The sequence below is a fragment of the Lemur catta genome, chromosome 22 (genome assembly GCF_020740605.2).
Source record: "Lemur catta isolate mLemCat1 chromosome 22, mLemCat1.pri, whole genome shotgun sequence".
Classification (NCBI taxonomy): domain Eukaryota; kingdom Metazoa; phylum Chordata; class Mammalia; order Primates; family Lemuridae; genus Lemur; species Lemur catta.
Window position 1 is genome coordinate 2,856,769 of NC_059149.1, and position 18,021 is coordinate 2,874,789.

General features: G+C 38.7%; 1 protein-coding gene and 1 non-coding gene across 2 annotated transcripts in view; one reads left to right on the forward strand and one right to left on the reverse strand.

The window, feature by feature from the left end:
* The window catches only part of LOC123626711 (PR domain zinc finger protein 5-like), a 59,063-nt gene that overhangs the window by 26,017 nt on the left and 15,025 nt on the right, over positions 1 to 18,021 (forward strand). The window contains 3 exon segments of the mRNA XM_045535947.1: positions 1,510 to 1,589; positions 6,123 to 6,207; positions 7,433 to 7,590. Of these exon segments, the coding sequence (XP_045391903.1) occupies positions 1,510 to 1,589; positions 6,123 to 6,207; positions 7,433 to 7,590 (323 nt within the window).
* Positions 2,998 to 3,107, reverse strand: LOC123626742. The gene has a single exon (XR_006730983.1). It is a non-coding gene; the product is annotated as a U6 spliceosomal RNA (small nuclear RNA).

Consider the following 18,021-nt stretch of genomic DNA (forward strand, 5'->3'; position numbering starts at 1 on the left):
CATAAGCTTTTCCTGTATTTCTTCTCAGGGGAACTGGGATTTGAGTTCTAGGATGAAGAAGAGAAGGTGTGAGGAGAAGAAAGGTGTTGAAGAGTGGGGGTGGGGGTTGGATGTGTTACCTTTGACCCTGCAGGACGAGGGGTGCTGGGGCACGGGGTTAAGCCAGAGGGCTGGCTGGTGGAGAAATCTGTTCCTTCCTCTACTCCCCTCCTATGACCCGCCCGGTGGCAGGACAGGGCCTAGTCTCAAGGAGCAGCTGCCCTGAGGGTTGGGGTGGGTGACAAGGCGTTGCTGGTGGAAGGTGGACAGTCCCAACCTGTGGGAGCTTGGAAGGAGGGAATGTTCTTTCTCAGTGGCCCTTGTGTGTGAAAGACACATATGGGGAATCGATTGCCAAATACACGCTACCAGGTCCTCATTTTGCTTGAGAGAATTTTCCCCTTTGTAGCCCTTTGGTTGTCAATGGCTAAGAAAGTTTCTCTTGGCTGTAATATTTTAGCATACTGAAAACATTGAAATAGGTAGCTCAAATAATAGCACAAAAATTCATATTTTCTATTTTCTACAAATGTGTTTCTCTTTCATAAACATAGTCCTATAATAAAGTCAAATCACTTTGTAATATTGGTTGTACTTGTCTGGGATTTGCTTTAGGATAATGGGGGTGGGGTAGTGCGTGAGTTCAGGTTGGGCCCGTCGAGGCCGTGGATTTGTCATTGTGGGCCAGTGACATGGACCTGGTGGTTCATTGTACTGTGTGCTTTTTCCTTTTTGTATACTTGAAATCAGCCAATTAAAAGTTGGTAAACCAATCTGAGGTTATTTACTGTGGTACAGGTGATACTGTTTTTACATCACTTTAAAAAGTTTTATTGACTCTTCATTTCTATAACCACTGTGAAATTTGAAATGTGAAATGAGCTACTATAAGCGTAATCGTTATGTGAGCAGATGAAATTGGGCTGTTTTGATTTGTGTATTAATATGAATTGTCAATATAATGTTTTACTGTCCTTGATTTTATTTCTTAACGTTAATTTGATGAAGCATCTGCTCATAGATTTTACAAGAGTCTGGTGCTGAAAAGCATAATCTATGAATTCCATCTTTAAAAACCTGATAAAATGCTACGGACATGTAAAAGAAGTTAGGAAAATCAATTTATGAACTGATAAATACAATTTTTTCTTTCATAAACACATTTGGTTAATTTTGATTTGAATTCTTTGTGGATATGTGCCTTTCTCTTTTAATACTAGACAGTAATTAGTACATGGAAAAGTGAAAGGCCTGTTTGTAAGTGTAGTCTATGAAATGGAAGATTTCTCAGATTTACAAAGAAAGGGTTTAAAATACAACTTTTTGAGTTTAATGGATGTGTCTACAACGCTGAATAGTTCAGAATTCTATGTTGTGAAGATTAAATTACATATCACCTAGAAAAACTGTATCTGTTGCTCCTCTTAATAGTCTCGTTCAAATCATGATGGTATTTTGTTTCTGTTTTAGGAGATCCTAAGAAAAAGCTCGTATGTTCTGTGTGCAGTAAAAGGTGTTCGTCAGCATCAAGCCTACAGGAACACAGAAAGGTCAGTAAGACAAATATTGACAGTCATCCCAGTGTAAGATCTTCTGGTCATTTATAGTGTTGGCCATGCAAATTTTTAGTTGATTGTTTTGTGTTGTCAAGACAGAGCTATGTCATTAACTTAAGCACAATAATATTCTAGAATGCACGGTCAACGTGCAGAAAAGTAAACTGCATAAGGATATTTTAAATTGTTTATTGTTCAGCGTTAGTGGAAATATTTCTTCACTGTGCAGTGTCTCAGCTAGATGAGTTCCTCATTTATAACACCCCACCTTGGTTTCCAGCTTTATCAGTTGCTACTTGCTCAGGAAATATAAATCTATGAGGAAACTATACATTTTTATGCATTTATAATGTGCAGGGCATGGCATTTGGCTACTAAAATGAATGCATATTCTAGTTTCATCTGCAGCAACAAAGCTGCAATAGTTTGACAAGCTAAAAATAAAAGTAAGATAATAATATGTTATAATAATGTAATGAGTTGCCAACATAATGTTTAGTGAACTTGATTTTACTTTCTGCCATTTTTTCCATTAAGGTGATTAAGCATGAACTCATAGATTTGTATGCCCAAGTGTTCACAGAAACAAATGGTTATATTAGGAGGAAATAAAATTAACATTTTTAATAAGTATACGTTACTGTTATTATTTTGATATGAAAAGTTAATCTGAAAAATGACAGTTATTAACTCTAACAACATTAGCAACTAGTTAGAATTTTCAATAAAATAGAATTGTAATAGAATTTAGATTTTTTGTTTGCATCATGACTGGGTCCAAATATTCATATTGTATTTTATTATTATAACAAAGATATAAAGGATTGTTTTCTAATGTCACATATTTTTTGGAATATCTAGGAGTCTGAAATGTTTTATTTTAGTGATTTTTATACCAAAGGAGAAGGGAGATGGTTCTAGTGAAAACAAAATTTTCCTTTTATGATTTGTAATATGAATTTTATCTCTTTGCTTATGTATAGCTGCGTTCCAAAGTGATTTGACAAGACTTAAAATTCATATGATTTTTTAATCCAGTTGCTACGATCATGTGCTGTGTATTTAACTTCTAACATGTATGGCAGTTAAACTATTGCATTATATCCTGTCTGTTGAGTGATTTTGATCCTTAGGGAGAAATAGTGGGACGAGTACTGGACTGGGAGTCAGGGCAGTGGGTCTCTTCTTTTTCTGTCACCAGCCCTCGATGTCACATTGGGCCTTTGTTTTCTCACTTATGACATGGGACGTTGAACTGATTGGTGTTATTTTGTTTGTTTTCCCTCTGAGTGCCATGGAACTACCTTTCTTTTTTTTCTTTTTTTTTTTCAGTTTCCAAGTGGTGATTTTATTAAATTGTATCAGATTTTAGCCAAAAGGCTGGGAAGTGATCAGCTTGTTTAAAAATATGAAATGCTTCATGAACTTGTGTGCCATCCTTGTACAGGGTGAATGCTAATCTTCTCTGTATTATTTTGATTTTAGTATATGTGTTGCCCAAGTGAGCAGCACCAAGATTGCTTTTAAAGAAGTTTTGCACAGAATGCCGGTCTGTTAGGGCTCTTTCTCCTGCCCCTCCTCCCTGTGGCTTCTGAAGCAGAGCCCTAGTCTGAGGCAGGGATTCAGTCTGCTGGAAAAAGGATATCACATCCTCTTTTATGATTCTATGATTTGTTTCTCTGATCTGTTTACATTTTAGAGGTTGATAATTTAAGATATTTTACCAATTGGAGTGCTCATCAAAGTTGGCTGTGGAGCATATTCTGAATGATGTTCCCCTTTTCATTTATTTTCTTCATGATAATAAGAACTTTTTTCCCCTGAAAGGAACATCTTGGCAGCAGGAAATCCCACTGGTGGTTGTGGAATTATAGGAGCTAGAGCTCGAGTTGTCCTTGCAGAATGTTATTCATAATATTAATGACTTACTAGGACGATGCAGTCCTTCCTCCATTATACCCTAGTCCGTCACTGCTCAGCCTTTCTGAATCCGTAGGCAGTTTTATTGGCTCCAGTTTTGGCTGTTCTTATAGTTGGGTATATCTAATGTCTAATAGAGTTTAGCTGTGCTGTTTCCCCTTGCCCAGTAGATAGTGCTTTATGACAATGCCAAATTATAGCATAGTATAGTATCTTAAATTACTATATATTATCCTATATTACAATAAGGTATATTCTGATTCTTCTTGAAAATTACTTAATTTGGGACTTCAAATTCAAAAATATTACTCTATAAATCAATTTGGTAAACTAGAAATTTTATAAGATTTTTAAAAAATGTGGTTAACCAAGCATTAGGCATAAATAGTATTTACCTATCATTTTTGCTTTAAATCTGATTGTGTTATTAAGACTTTTAAGGAGTTTTGAAAATATCTTTGGGCTGAATTTTCCACTAGAAGTAAGATAATCAATGCAAAAATGCTTTTATGTATAGTAAATGTTCTTTCTTATGATGTTGGGAATATCAACTCAATTCAACCTTGAAAAATTTTTCATGTTTCAGAAACCATGAGAATTAAGAAGTGAATAAATATTGAGTATTTTGCAGTTACCATTTAATATGTGGATTAATAATTTTTAAAACTTTAGATACCAATAAAAATGAAAATAAACTAAATAAAAGTTTTCATTTATGTATTGCTCAGAATACATACCATTTTTAGCATGTGTTTGTCATTAGCAAATTACATATTATATATTATAGAAAGTAGTTTGAGAATGTAAGTCTGCTCTTACTGTCTTTAAATAAACATCACACATCATATCATTGCTCCTCAAACCTAGGTGAGCAGCTGAGGCCACTGGGAAGGTCTTTGACGATTGAAGAGGCTGCCTTTAACATGCCTCGGGCTGGAAGTTTCTCCTCTGTACTCTGTGGCACTAGCATTGCGAGCACCTGTGCGGGCAGGTGTGCAGACCCCCTGCCGCTTCCTAAAGGCACCCTGGTGCTCTTTGGACTCCGGATACCCCTTGGCCAAGATTAGATGCCACTGCGTCTAAGCAAGGGGGCATACGTCAGGCTCCAGTAGAATGACATCTTTTGGTTTCTGCCTTGTGTCTCTACTTTTCCTTTCCCTGCGACTCTCACTGAGCTTATGGACTCGGCAAGAGTCAGACCTGACAGACAGAGGCAGGTTGGCAGCCTTGGACCTGCCGTGTGCTTGGGCACAGAGCCCAGGTGGAAGCTGCAGACCCGGGACCTGCCAGCCTTGCCCCAGCCTCTGTGTCCTGGCCTTTCCCTGCCGCGTGGGCCAGGAGAACCGTCTGTCAGGAGCCAGCTAGTCCTCCGCTCACTGCCCCGGTGCTGTGCCAGCTCAGGGTCTTCTGCCTCAGCCTTTGTCCTGCTCCTGGTTACTCCGTGGGGTCACTGCCGTCTCGCCTTCTCGCAGGAAGAAGGGCCTTTGCTCCTCTGGGGTTTAGTGTTGTGAGCTGGACCTTTAATGAGGTAGAAGCGAAAACAGGACTTCACCAAAACCGTTTTTGAATATTCAGCAAAAGAATGTGACGGTCTTGTTCATTGAGATGCTCAACATTTCTAATACAAGGCATCACGGAATACATTCCTTTTACAGTTGAGTACGTCATTTCTGATAGTAAACTGGCTTCTACATTTCTTACTGCCTGTTCAGTCTCTCTGCTTTAGAATCTGGGAGGGAAAGAACTGATTTAATACCCAGTTGTAATATTTACGTTAGCTAATTATTTGCTAAAGTTATGTCTTCCCTTATTATGTTTCTAAAATAAATGGAATTGTGTATATTTAAGGTATGCAACATGATGTTATGAGATACGTATGTAGTAAAATGGTTATTATAGTGAAATATTAACATGTAGTTACCAATTATTTCCCTCCCTCCCCCCATGGCAAGAGTCGCTATAATCTACTCATTTAGCAAAAAACCTGGATACAATACACTGTTATTAACTATAATCCTCATGTTGTACATTAGATCTAAGCATTTATTCATTCTACATAACTGCTACTTTGTATCCTTTGACCTATATTTTCCCATTTTTTTTTAATCAAGGTTCTATCATGTAAGTCTTTATTGTAAACTAGATGCTTTTCAGAGTCATGTATTTTCTGGTCTCTTGCTGTAATGTTTTGCTTTATACTATATACATTTAAGTTTAAAATACTATTGCCTACTGTGAAGAATTCTATTACCTGCAGGTGACATATTTATTTCCAAGTCTAAATTGGTGCATAACAATAGATTCAGAATTACTAGGTATAAATTTTTACAGAGTATAAATTTAATATGTATTATTTAGGTCAGCTATATTACATAACTAAGGACTGTGAATCTTGTGTTCTCTTTTAGTGATAAGTTCTTACTGGGCAACTTATGTTCATGGCATTATCAATTTATATAGGCTAGTATGAGTAAGTTAGGGCTGTGTTGTAATGTATAGTTTGGATATTACAGTAGCAACTGTCCACATGCTTAGATATTTGCTTGCACTATATGTAATTTATTAGGATTTGACAGTTGATTTAACTGTCAGTTTAACCTTTTGCAGATTCACGAGATATTTGATTGTCAAGAATGTATGAAGAAGTTTATTTCAGGCAATCAGCTGAAACGTCATATGATCACGCACTCAGGTAAACTACATGCTTTTGTCTATACTGAAATCACTAAAAATGAATTGCTTTGTCATTTTCAGGCATTCTTAGTGGTAATCAGGAGCCCTGGCTATAAGTTCTAGTTTGGACATTAACTAGTCATGTGCTTTTGAACAAGTGACTTAATTCTCTAGACCTAAGTTTATTTATAAAGCAGAGGTAGTTAGACTAAATGACATTGAAGATCTTCACAGTCACCATATGATGTGTCACCTAGTCCTCTTTGAGCCTCAGTTTCTTTATTCTTCCTGTGAAATGGGCACCTGTCTCTCAAAATAGCCACACAGGTTAGACAAGGTCATTGTGTGCAGTCACAGCGCAGCGTCTGACGTTCGGTGGAGATTCAACAACTGCAGTTCCTGCATTTCTAGACACTTGTACATTCCACATAAGATGCTAATAAAGTTTTTAGTGAGAAATTTATAAATAGGTTTTGAGAGTGCAAGTTTTTTAAGCCATAATTTCATTTTAAGCAAGTTTGAGTAATAGGTCTGTGTTACTTATACAAATTTAAGAAAAAATCAGCTCTGAAAATAATTTTTGCTGGGTGGATTCCCTTTCTGAAGTGCCGTATATGATCCATAATTTGAGGCCATTGAAGTTATAATCTTTTTGAATGTCCACTTTGTTTGGAGATAGTTGTAGGTATTTTAGTAAATTAAAATCAGAGATCAAAAGAATCATTGGCTTTCAAGTATGCTTTATTTGATACACATTTTTATTTAGTCATCAACATTGTAAGAATATTACATAGATAGGGATTTTACATGCCTGAGTGTCTAGTTCCTGCGGCGCATTGGAAGCTCTGTCTCCGCGGGGCCCGGCCTCCCCATGGGACGCAGCTCCGGCCTCTCCCCCGTCACAGTCGGGCCACTCGGCAGTCGGGGCTGAGACCCTGATGTACTGGCACAGATCAGCCCATTTCATCTGGAAATAGGACTTCTTTCTCACATGTAAACTTCTTTATCTCTAAGCTACTTTGTACATTCAGTTTATAAACCGGCTGTGTAAGAGAACAAGCTCAGGCTTCATCTGGGAGTAGAGATGGACTTTCCCAACACAGGGGCACGGGGGGTGGGTCCCGCTTGGGTGCTGGGCCGTGCCTCAGTTGTTCAGCCGTGGGAAGCAGTCCAAGGTGAGCACGCTTCCTGTCTCGGCCTTCACCTTTGTTAGATATCAGACTGTCTCCACTCACTTTTCACAGAAAAACGGCCCTACCATTGCGAGATTTGTGACAAGTCTTTCAAGCGGCTGGACCAGGTGGGTGCCCACAAGGTGATACACAGCGAAGACAAACCTTACAAGTGCAAGCTCTGTGGAAAGGGCTTTGCCCACAGAAATGTTTACAAGAATCACAAGAAGGTAAACGCTCATTAATATTTTATTATTTTGTACTAATGTGCTGATCTCATTTCCAATTGTCTGTCTTTAAAGAAGTTTTTGTGTAGCTGGGGTGCACTGCACATCCTGGGACCACTGGGACCCTCTCGGCCGGGACCCCCGGCCTCCGTGCGTCTTCTGTGCTCTCTGGAAACGTCCCGACTCTCGGCCCGTCCGTCGCTGTGCAGTGTAGGCCATGGAGTTGTACTCATTGCGAAATATGTATTCTCTTCCTTCATTCCATAAAGTTTGACACTCTTGTTTGTGGGACCTTTCTGAAATCCTCTTCATCTTTGTGTGTTTGTAGTATAATCTGGTAGGTCTTCTACTCATGTCTCTGAACACTTCTGTGATTTCCCGTCCTCCCCAGGGGTCATCCTGGGTGCTTTGGCTGTGGCCTCTTCTGAGTTCTCTCTCCCTGAGAAATGTCAGCTCCATCCGTGACTTCTGCTACCAGCGCCATGCTGACGGATTCCAAATGATTGATCCTCTTTGGTTCCCAGCGTTAGACTCCCGTTTACAACTGCTCCCTCGATGCACAGCTGGGCGTCTTTTTGACAGGATGAACTCGGTAGCTCCAGGATGACTTTCTCATTCGCTTTGCCCCAGATAACTTCCCTTTTGGGGTTTCCCCTTTCTGTTAATGACAAAACTATATAATCATCCCAGTTTCTTTCTTCAGTCTTGGCCACCTTATGAAATTAGAAACCAAATCATAAAGACTCCATCCTCTACGTTATTTCTTCACCTTCACAGTTGTCCCGTCCTTGACCTTGACCATTCCATATCCTGATTATTCTCTTCTGGGTGGCGTCAGTCCTCTTCTGAAGGGGCTTTCTTGGGCCTTGTCACTTCTCATTGCAATCCATACTGCCAGGTAAATTGTCACAAAACATAACTCCGGTGTATCGCTCCCGACTCTAATGTTAGGATAGATTTGTGATGTGTACATGATAGTGTGTGCACATTCTGCCATCCACAGTTCTCTGCAGCGACCTCAGCCTGCTTGTCCAGCGGTAAGTTTTCTGTTCTCTGCACTAGAACATCTTGATAGTTGCCTTCTGTCTTCATGACCTAACTTCTCCTTTCTCTTCAGCTTAGAGTCTCTCAGTTTCTTCTGTTGATTTTTGTCTTCGTTTCTTACGCTTTACCATTGCTGAACTTCTTGCTTCAGAATGTATTAGTTTTATCTACTTTGTGTAAGTAAATAATGTTGGAATTGAATTTAGGAGGTTTGTCCAAAGATCTTCAACATCTTAGAAATGCATGTAAAAACATAATTGTGATGTGACAAATATTTGCTTGTTGATTTTGGTTGATATATTTTAGCATGCTATTAAATAACACGTATGTAATCTTTTAAAAAATAACTTGTTACTTTTTCACTTGTAATCCATGGAGATTATAGTCACTTCAATATTTATGGGGCACTTTCCAATGAAATCATTTTATCTCTCTTAAAATTATTAAAAAATTATTATATCCATTTCAGCTTTTGTCCAAGAAGAAAAAAGGCAAATTTATGAAAGAATAGAGTTGATTGATAGTGTCTCAAATCTTCTCTGCCTAATTTCTTTCTTTACCATCTTTATATTTACCTCAGTGATACGATCAGGGGCAGAACTGTGTTCATTGCTGCTACTTTAGAATTACATGACTGTAAAAAATTATCTGGCTAGTTTCCTCCTCAGTCTCTGGAACCCTCTAGCTCTTGTCTTTGATGAAACTGCCCACATTTATGAGCTTTTTACAGTTTGCCTTATGTTACAGTTTGCCAGATGGGAACTTGGCTCAGAATCTTTGCTCTGTGTCTCAGTTTCAGCCGTAAATCCTATAGAAGTAATGATGATGTCTCAGGGAGGACAGAAACAACAATGCCTATAATTTGCAAAATAGAAAGCATGTTCAACCGTTCTGCTCGAGACAAACATGTTTCACCCTGTTACGGTACTTGCATATGTTTGGTATGGTTATGTGAAAATATCTGAAATATTCTCCAAGAATCATGTAAAAACAGCAGATCAGCCCTTCTATCATTATTCTTTAATGGCTAGTTAGGAAACTGAAAATAAGGATATACGCTGGAAGTCAGAATGAGTCAGCATGGTCTTCATCATGTAGCATGTCCAAGCGTTGGTATTTACATAAATTAATTCTACGTTTTTTTTTTTTTGAGTATGTAACCTGTGCATTTTTATTATATTTATTTGAGTTATTTTGTCTTTTAACATTTAAATTTGCTTAAAAAAATAAATGTCATTTTTTGTTGTGATTATGATGATATAGAGTGAAATTCTGAAGGGGTGATTTCTTTTTTTAGAACCTCGTCATCTCGCCAGTTATTATGGTTCAAAGGTTAGTTTATCTTCTCCCCGCTCTTATGTGGTAATCATTTGATATAATTTATAATTGTATTTTAGGATCTAGCTAAAATAGAGATTATTTATCTGGATCCAACTTTGCCTTGATTCTTTAAATCCCAATTGGACAGACATTTCAGAAACAAGAAGACAGAAACTGGTCAGTTAGTCTTTGCTGTCCATTTTGCTCCCTTGCAGCCAGTGCAAAGTGCAGTTCGGGGGGGGGGGGGGGCGGTGCACAGTGCTGCTCCCCTCCTGCTGCGGGGGGATGTCTGCATGGGCCAGACCACCCGGGTCCCGGGGCTGGTGGTACTTGCTTGGTGATGGAAGTGAGCCCTGCAGGGTTTCCCTGGTGCAGCCGTAAACCAGCTCCTTGGGGACAGGTGTGTGTCTGCTCCAATACAGGACCTTCTTTCCTGGCCCCTCACGCAGCCTGCCAGGGATAGAACTTCAGAAGCTTATGAGGAAATCTCGTCTCAGCTTCTCCTGTAAGAATCCCACTGGGCCTTGCATAGTGATGACTCTCAGCTGGGCATTTTCAGACTTCAGGCCATGACCACTTTGTGAGCTCTGAAATCAAGTTACTGGGTCATGAGTAGCCACTAAAAATAGGTCATTTTATGAAATAATACGTGTGTGTATGTGCACATGTATTAGATTTTTAAATAAAAAGTATTTCTTTAGTCACGGTCCTTCAGCTTTGGACCCGGTTCCTCTTCCTCAGTCCTGCCGTGGGTGAAGCAGTGCTCATTTGTGTAAGGTGTGGGATTGTACCAAGTCACCTGTCTTTGTGTGCTAGACGCACATTCACAGGGGGAAATGCCCGGATCGCGAGGGGCACGCGGAGTTTGAACCCGATGGGGGGTACCAGATGCGGGTCACTATCTGAAGCTTCTTTAGCTCATGGTCAATTGCTTACCCTACTTTAATTGTTGTTTTTTCAAGCATATGGCAAGATAGTAGTGTATAATTTATTTTAAAAATTATGTATATATTTCTTAAGGCACGATTGACAATATATTTATGGTATACAACGTGGTATTTTAATATATGCAGACATGGTGGAATGGACGCCACCTCATTAACACGCATCAGCTCACGTGGTTGTCTCTTTTGTCTGTGTGTGGTGAAAACATTCAAAGTCTACTCTCTCATCTTTTTCTGTGGTGAGAACACTTTAAGATGTGAGATAATGGGCATTTTCATTAGCTTGATTTAACCATTCCACAAGGTATACATGTATCAAAGCAAGCATGATGTTGTAGACCATATGTATATGATTTTTGACAGTTGAAATGAATCAGAAAGATTAAAAAAGATCTATTCTCTTAGCAGCTTTCAAGTATATGTTACTATTGACTGTAGTCTCCATGCTGTGCTGTTACATTTCCAGAACGTATCCGTCCTGTCTGACCCAAACCTTGTATCCCCCAACCAACAGCTCTCCCCACCCCAGTCCCCAGCAACCACCATGCACTCTGTTTCTACATGTTCTACCTCTTTAGGTTTCACATGTAAGTAACATGATGCTGTATTTGTCTCATGCTGGTTTGATTTCACTTTGCTTCATGTCCTTAAGGTTGTGGACAATGACAGATTTTCTTTCTTTTTGAAGACAGAACCGTATTCCATCGTGTATATCCACCATGTTTTCTTTATCCATCCACCCACCTGTCGATGGGCTCTTGGGTTGATTCCATTTCTTGGTCGTTGTGAGCAGTGCTGCAGTGAACAGGGGCATGCGGGTGTCACTCTGACATACTGATTGCATTTCCCTTGCACACATTCCCAGGAGGAGGACTGCTGGATCATAGGGTAGTCCTGTTTTTAACTTTTTTGTAGGACTAGCCATACTATTTTCCATAATGCATATGCTAATTTGTCTTCCCACCAACAGTGTACATAAGGGTTCTGATTTCCAACACACGCACTTAGCCTATAAGCTTTGAGGAGAGATGCTGCACTTTAATTCATAGCACTTGCTGACCACAGTGTGCTCTGAATGTGGCAGGTATTTTCTGAGTAAGTAAAATTCATGAAAAATTATTTCAAATAAATAAGATTTAATGTTCCCTGTTACATAGCAGTTTTTATCATACCAGAACATGCCATAAACCTGAACCAGTGCAAACTAGAAATGCACAAATGGGAACTGTGTGTTGCACATGCCAGAGGGCAGTGTTTTTGGTATGAAACAGGCTTTGACCCTGATGCCTCATCTCAGATGTTCTATATTTAAAGTTAGAAGCTGACTGAAGTCTGATCTTCTGACATTAGTTGACACACCTGTATGATCTTGGACAAGCAGATCAGCTTGTTATATATGGTTTCCTTTAGAATATGTCCTCTAGCACTGGTGACACTTAGACAGTTGTGTGGTGACTTAAACACATATACACACGAGCACGTTTTAATATTTGACTTTATCTAACTGTCTTGCCTCATCCAATATTCACCAAACATTTGGAATCTTATCTTAGTAACAATTCTAGGTATTTATGTTATATAAAAAACTATTTCCTATTCAAGGACCGGCATTAATATTTAGAGAGTGTAATTTTTTGGTAGGACTAGATTGCCCTATTGTGGTTTGTACTTTAAGAATCTGCACTTGTTTGTTTATGGATGGTACATAAATCTCAATGAAAAGTTACACATTTAGCCATCCTGCCTAGGAAATAAGGTATCCACTAGAGCAGCTAGTGATGTTACTATGAATTGTTACATGTGAGTTATTACAATTAGGATACCTATTTTTATGCAGAAAGTTCTGCTCTACAATTACTGTGATTAGTGTGAAAACTGTCGCTTCCTGAGTGAAGCTACAGGTGTCTGTTACCTGGGGATAGTTCTGGGATGTGACGTGGTTGGTGTGTCCACATGTTTAAGGAGCTACATTGCAGAAGAATAAACGTGTTTTGTGTGGCTCCAAGTTATCTGTAATAAACGGGCAAGTGCGAAGAGGCCGAACTTTTCAGTTGCTGGTCAGATCAGCCAGCCTGGGAAGTCGTGTGTGCGTCCAAAGCAGCGCTTGTTAGAAGCTTTCTTGATGAGAGCTATGAGATTCGGTTTCTTCGCATTGTTGTACAGGGGAAGAATTCCTTAGTGAGAATCTCAGTTGCTGCTTTCTAAGGCTTCTCCTGAAAGTCCGTTTGTTTATTCTCTCAGCATGTTCCCTTTGCCCTGATCCGGGCATCCCTACGGATGTGAGGACCTTGTAGTTAGCTCCACGGGGTTCCGGCCTGGTACTCGCAGTGCTGTGACTCTCAAGCTTTGGAAAGGTTGCGTTTGGCTGTGCAAGGCAATAGTTCTGTAGGAAAATCACCTGAATTTTATGCTCTAAACTTCTCTGTGTGGAATGAACTAGCCATTTCTGTACTGAGCTTAAAGAGACTGAATTCTTCAGTATATTTCCAGTTTCAGTTTATTTTTGTGAGGAGGAGGCCTTTTAAAGAAGCCGGTTATAAACTTGACAGCAAAAATTTAATCCGCAGACCGTATAAACAGCCAGATGACGTGCGTTTTATGTAGGTTTAGGTTTATTATGTGGCCCAGTGGGACAGTAATATTCTTATGATATGCAGACTTGAGTCTTCAGTAACCAAACTCTTTTCTTTAAGTAATGGTTCTAACAAATATCCATGCGGGATATTTTCTCCAAATTCATTTTATCATTAGTTATTTCTTCTAATTTTTTGATAGTTTTCTTGCTTTGCACATAACCCAAATAAGAAATACCATTAGAAATACTATTATTTAATACTATGGAGCAATGTATGTTACTGAGAACCAAGTTTATAATTTTTAATTGTAAATGGCCCTAAGGAAAGTTTTACCCTGCTTTCTCTGCTTTCATGAAATTAATATTTGATATATGTGAATAGACATGTACTAATTTGAGAATTGATGTATACTATGCCAAAAACCTTCTGCAACATTTCTTTAAAATTTTAAAATATTAAGGGGGTACAAGTTTTTTTGTCACATGGGTAGCTTTTATAACGCTGAAGTCAGGGCTAGGAGTGTGCCCATCCCCCAAATAAAGTTCACGGTACCTATTATGTAAGTTTTTACCCCTCTTCTCCTCCCTCCTTCCCCCTTCTTGATTTCCAATTATTTTTCCTTCTTTCTGTGCCCATAAATTAGTTCCAAATTATTAGAGAGCATGTGTGGTGTTTGTTTTTCCATTCTTGAGAGATTACTTCACTCAGGATAATGGTCTCCAATTCCATCCAAATTGTTGCAGAAGGCCTTAATTCATCCTTCTCCATGGCTGAGTTGTACTCCATGGTTTACATATGCCACATTCTGTTAATCCACTCATGGATTGATGGGCACTTAGTTGTGCTACAATAAACATTCAAGTTCAGATGTCTTTTTGATAAAATGACTACTTTTCCTCTGGGTAGACGCCCAGTAGTGGCATTGCTGGATCAAATGGTAGGTCTACTTTTAGTTCTTTGAGAAATCTCCATACTGTTTTCCATAAAGGTTATACTAATGTGCAGTCCCAACCAACAGTGTATAAGTGTTCCTTTCTCTCTGCATTCATGCCAGCATCTATTGTTTTTGGACTTTATTAATAATAGCCATTCTGGCAGGAGTAAGGTGATATCCCACTGTGGCTTTAATTTACATTTCCTTGATGATTAGTGAGCATTTTCTCATGTTTCTTGGCCATTTGTCTATCTTTTTTTGAAAAACTTCTGTTCATGTCTTTTGCCCACTTTTTAATGGAGTTTGTTTTTTTTTCTTGCTGATTTGCTTGAGTTCTTTATAGATTCTGAATATTAGAGTTTTATCAGATATATAGTTTACAAATATTTTCTCCCATCCTGCAGGTTGTCTATTTGCTCTGTTATTTCCTTTGCTGTGCAGAAATTTTAATGAAGTCCCATTTATTTATTTTTGTTGTTGTTATAATTGCCTTTGGGGTCTTCATAGATTCATTGCCTAGGCTGGTATCTAGAGGAGTTTTTCCTACATTTTCTTCTAGAATTTTTATGATTTTATGCCTTACATTTAAGTACTTTATCCATCTTGAATTAATTTTTGTGAGTGGTGAGAGGAGGTAGATCCTGTTTCATTCTTCTGCACGTGGCTGCCCAGTTTTCCCAGCACCATTTATTGAATAGGGCTTCTTTTCCCCAGTGTATGTTGTTGAATACTTTGTCGAAGATTGGTTGGTTGTAGGTAGATAGTTCTATAACTGAATTCTCTGTTCTGTTCTATTGGTCTGTGCCTCTATTTTTGTACCAAATACCATGCTGTTTTGGTTACTATAACCTTCTATCACAGTTTGAAGTCTGGTAATGAGATGTGTCCAGATTTATTCTTTTGGCTTAAGATTGTTTTGGCTATTTGGGCTCTTTTTTGGTTCTACATGAAGCACAGAGGTATTTTTTTCTAGATCTGTGAAAATATGACACTGGTATTTCGATGGAAATTTCATTGAATCTGTAAATCACTTTGGGCAGCATGGACATTTTAACAATGTAGATTCTACCAATCCATGAGCATGATAAGTTTTTCCATTTGTTTGTGTCTTCTGTGATTTCTTTCATCAGTGTTTCATAGTTCTCCTTGTGTAGATATTTCACTGCCTTGATTAGGTATATTCCTAAGTATTTTATTTTTTGCAGCTATTGTGAATGGTATTGAGTTTTCGATTTGATTCTTGCTGGTATAGAAGGGCTACTGATTTGTGTACGTTGATTTTATAACCTGAGATTCTGCTGAATTTATTAACCAATTCCAGGAGTCTCTTGGCGGCATCTTTGGGATTTTTCTAGAACAAGATCATATTATCAGTGAAAAGCGATAGCTTGACCTCTGTTTTAGTAAGTGTTATAAATAGTGCAACAGATTTTCTTAATGTATTCTCTCCATCTGCAACAGTAATCAGACTTACTACATAAAAAAAATTGGTATATAAAAAGATATCATCCATAGTATTTGTTAACCGACTAGTTCGTTAGTTGCATTGGCAGTTGTTGGTATCATCTGCAGTGACTTGGCATTTAAACAAGTTATGCTCTGTAGAACATTATAGGTCTGTCAAGGATCATTCAATTAATAAATCAGTGAAAAGTTTGGCATTCTTTAGAGATGAACAATTGGATCATGACACCTTTAAAAAGCTTAATTTCATCTGGTACTTGTAAAATAAATTGTACCTTGGCAACAGAGGTTCTCTCTACACCATGCAAGCGTTTTACTACGCCCTACTTAAATGAGATGGTCCAGGGCTTCCTACAGATTGAATGTACACGTTATCTGCCATCTCAGCCCAGATGGTGGTGTTGGAATATTTTCAACATAAGTGTTTATTCACCTGGGTATACACTAACAGCTTACTACTTAAAATTTGCTTTTGACATTAGGCCAATATCTAGATGTTGTGGCTTTGGCTGAACACAGTTGAAATGCATTATGCCATCCCAGCTTCTTTCCTAATCAAGCCACTAAGTCATTTCCACAAGTTGTTTTGTCCTAGATTGGGAAAATGGAAAAGAATGAGTTAGCTTGGAATATAATATTTTTGGAAGGCCGAAGCAGTTTTTTGTTCTAATCTGGATGCTCTAAGAACAAAATAGATTCTTTCTTTTTATAATAATGCTGTCTACTCATTGTAGAAAATTCAAACAGCAAAGAAAGGTATAAAGAAGAAAGCAAACATTCTGTCAAATACCCCTTTCTACTGTCCTGTGAAAACCCCGCTCAATGGCTTATACAGCATCGTCCTAGATTCCATTCTGTGTGAGTTTATATGTATATGTGGCTTAAATGATATTCTGCACATGACACTGTGCATTCTGCTTTTGCTGCTCAAAATGTTATGGATGGTTTTGCATATCTAAGAAAATAAATATGTAATTATAATATCCACTATAATTTAGTCAACCAGGTTTGTATCTTGTCATGGGCATTTGAGAGTTTTCCTTCTTTTAAACACATTTGTACAAAAACTTGCTAGGTGTGTTTCTGTGAAGGGAATTCGCCAGTCTGGGGTGTGCACATTTGTCATGTTGGTGTGTAGAGCCACACTGCGCAGACAGTTTACATTCCTGAGCACAGTATGTGAGATTGCCTGTTCTCAGCCTTCAGTCAGCACTTGGTGATACCCATCTTCTTAATCCTTGGCAATCTGATGAATCAGATAGTATGTTTGTTTTTAATATTTCATTGTTTTATTCATGATATTAAACATTGACACCATATGTAGTTTGACATCTCCAAGTTTTATATTCCATAATCTAGACTTGAGATACCTAACTGCTTACTAGATATCCTTTCTTTCTTTCTTTCTTTTTTTTTTTTTTTTTTGTTGAGACAGCCTCGCTTTGTTGCCCGGGCTAGAGTGCCGTGGCATCAGCCTCGCTCACAGCAACCTCAGACTCCTGGGCTCAAGCAATCCTCCTGCCTCAGCCTCCCGAGTAGCTGGGACTACAGGCATGCGCCACCATGCCCGGCTAATTTTTTCTATACGTTTTTAGTTGTTCAGCTAACTTCTTTCTATTTTTAGTAGAGACAGGGTCTGGCTCTTGCTCTGGCTGGTCTTGAACTTCTGAGCTCAAACAATCCACCCGCTTCAGCCTCCCAGAGTGCTAGGATGACAGGCGTGAGCCACTACGCCCGGCCTAGATATCTTTTAATAGTTATCTGAACTTGTTCAAAATTGAACCCCTCCTCTTTTACCCAAACTGTTTCTTGGCACTGTTTCATATATCTGTTGATGGTTAATCCATCCTTGCACTGGTCACAAATCGTGGAGTTACTCACGCTTCTTCCTTTCTGTGGCTCACGCTTTATATCCAAGTCCCTTTGCAAAACCTGTTCACTTTGGTAAGATGTACAGAATCCCACTACTTCGCCTCTGTGGCCACCACCCTGGGAGTGTTAGGGACAATAAGCCTTAATTATCTATTGCTTGGCGTATTGGTCTGTCTTCTCTGCTTTCCTTGTCACCTGCATCCTGTTGTCCTCATAGCTGATACAGCATCCTGTTAAATGTCAGGCAGATCATGACACTCGTCCCTTCAAAACGCCTTGG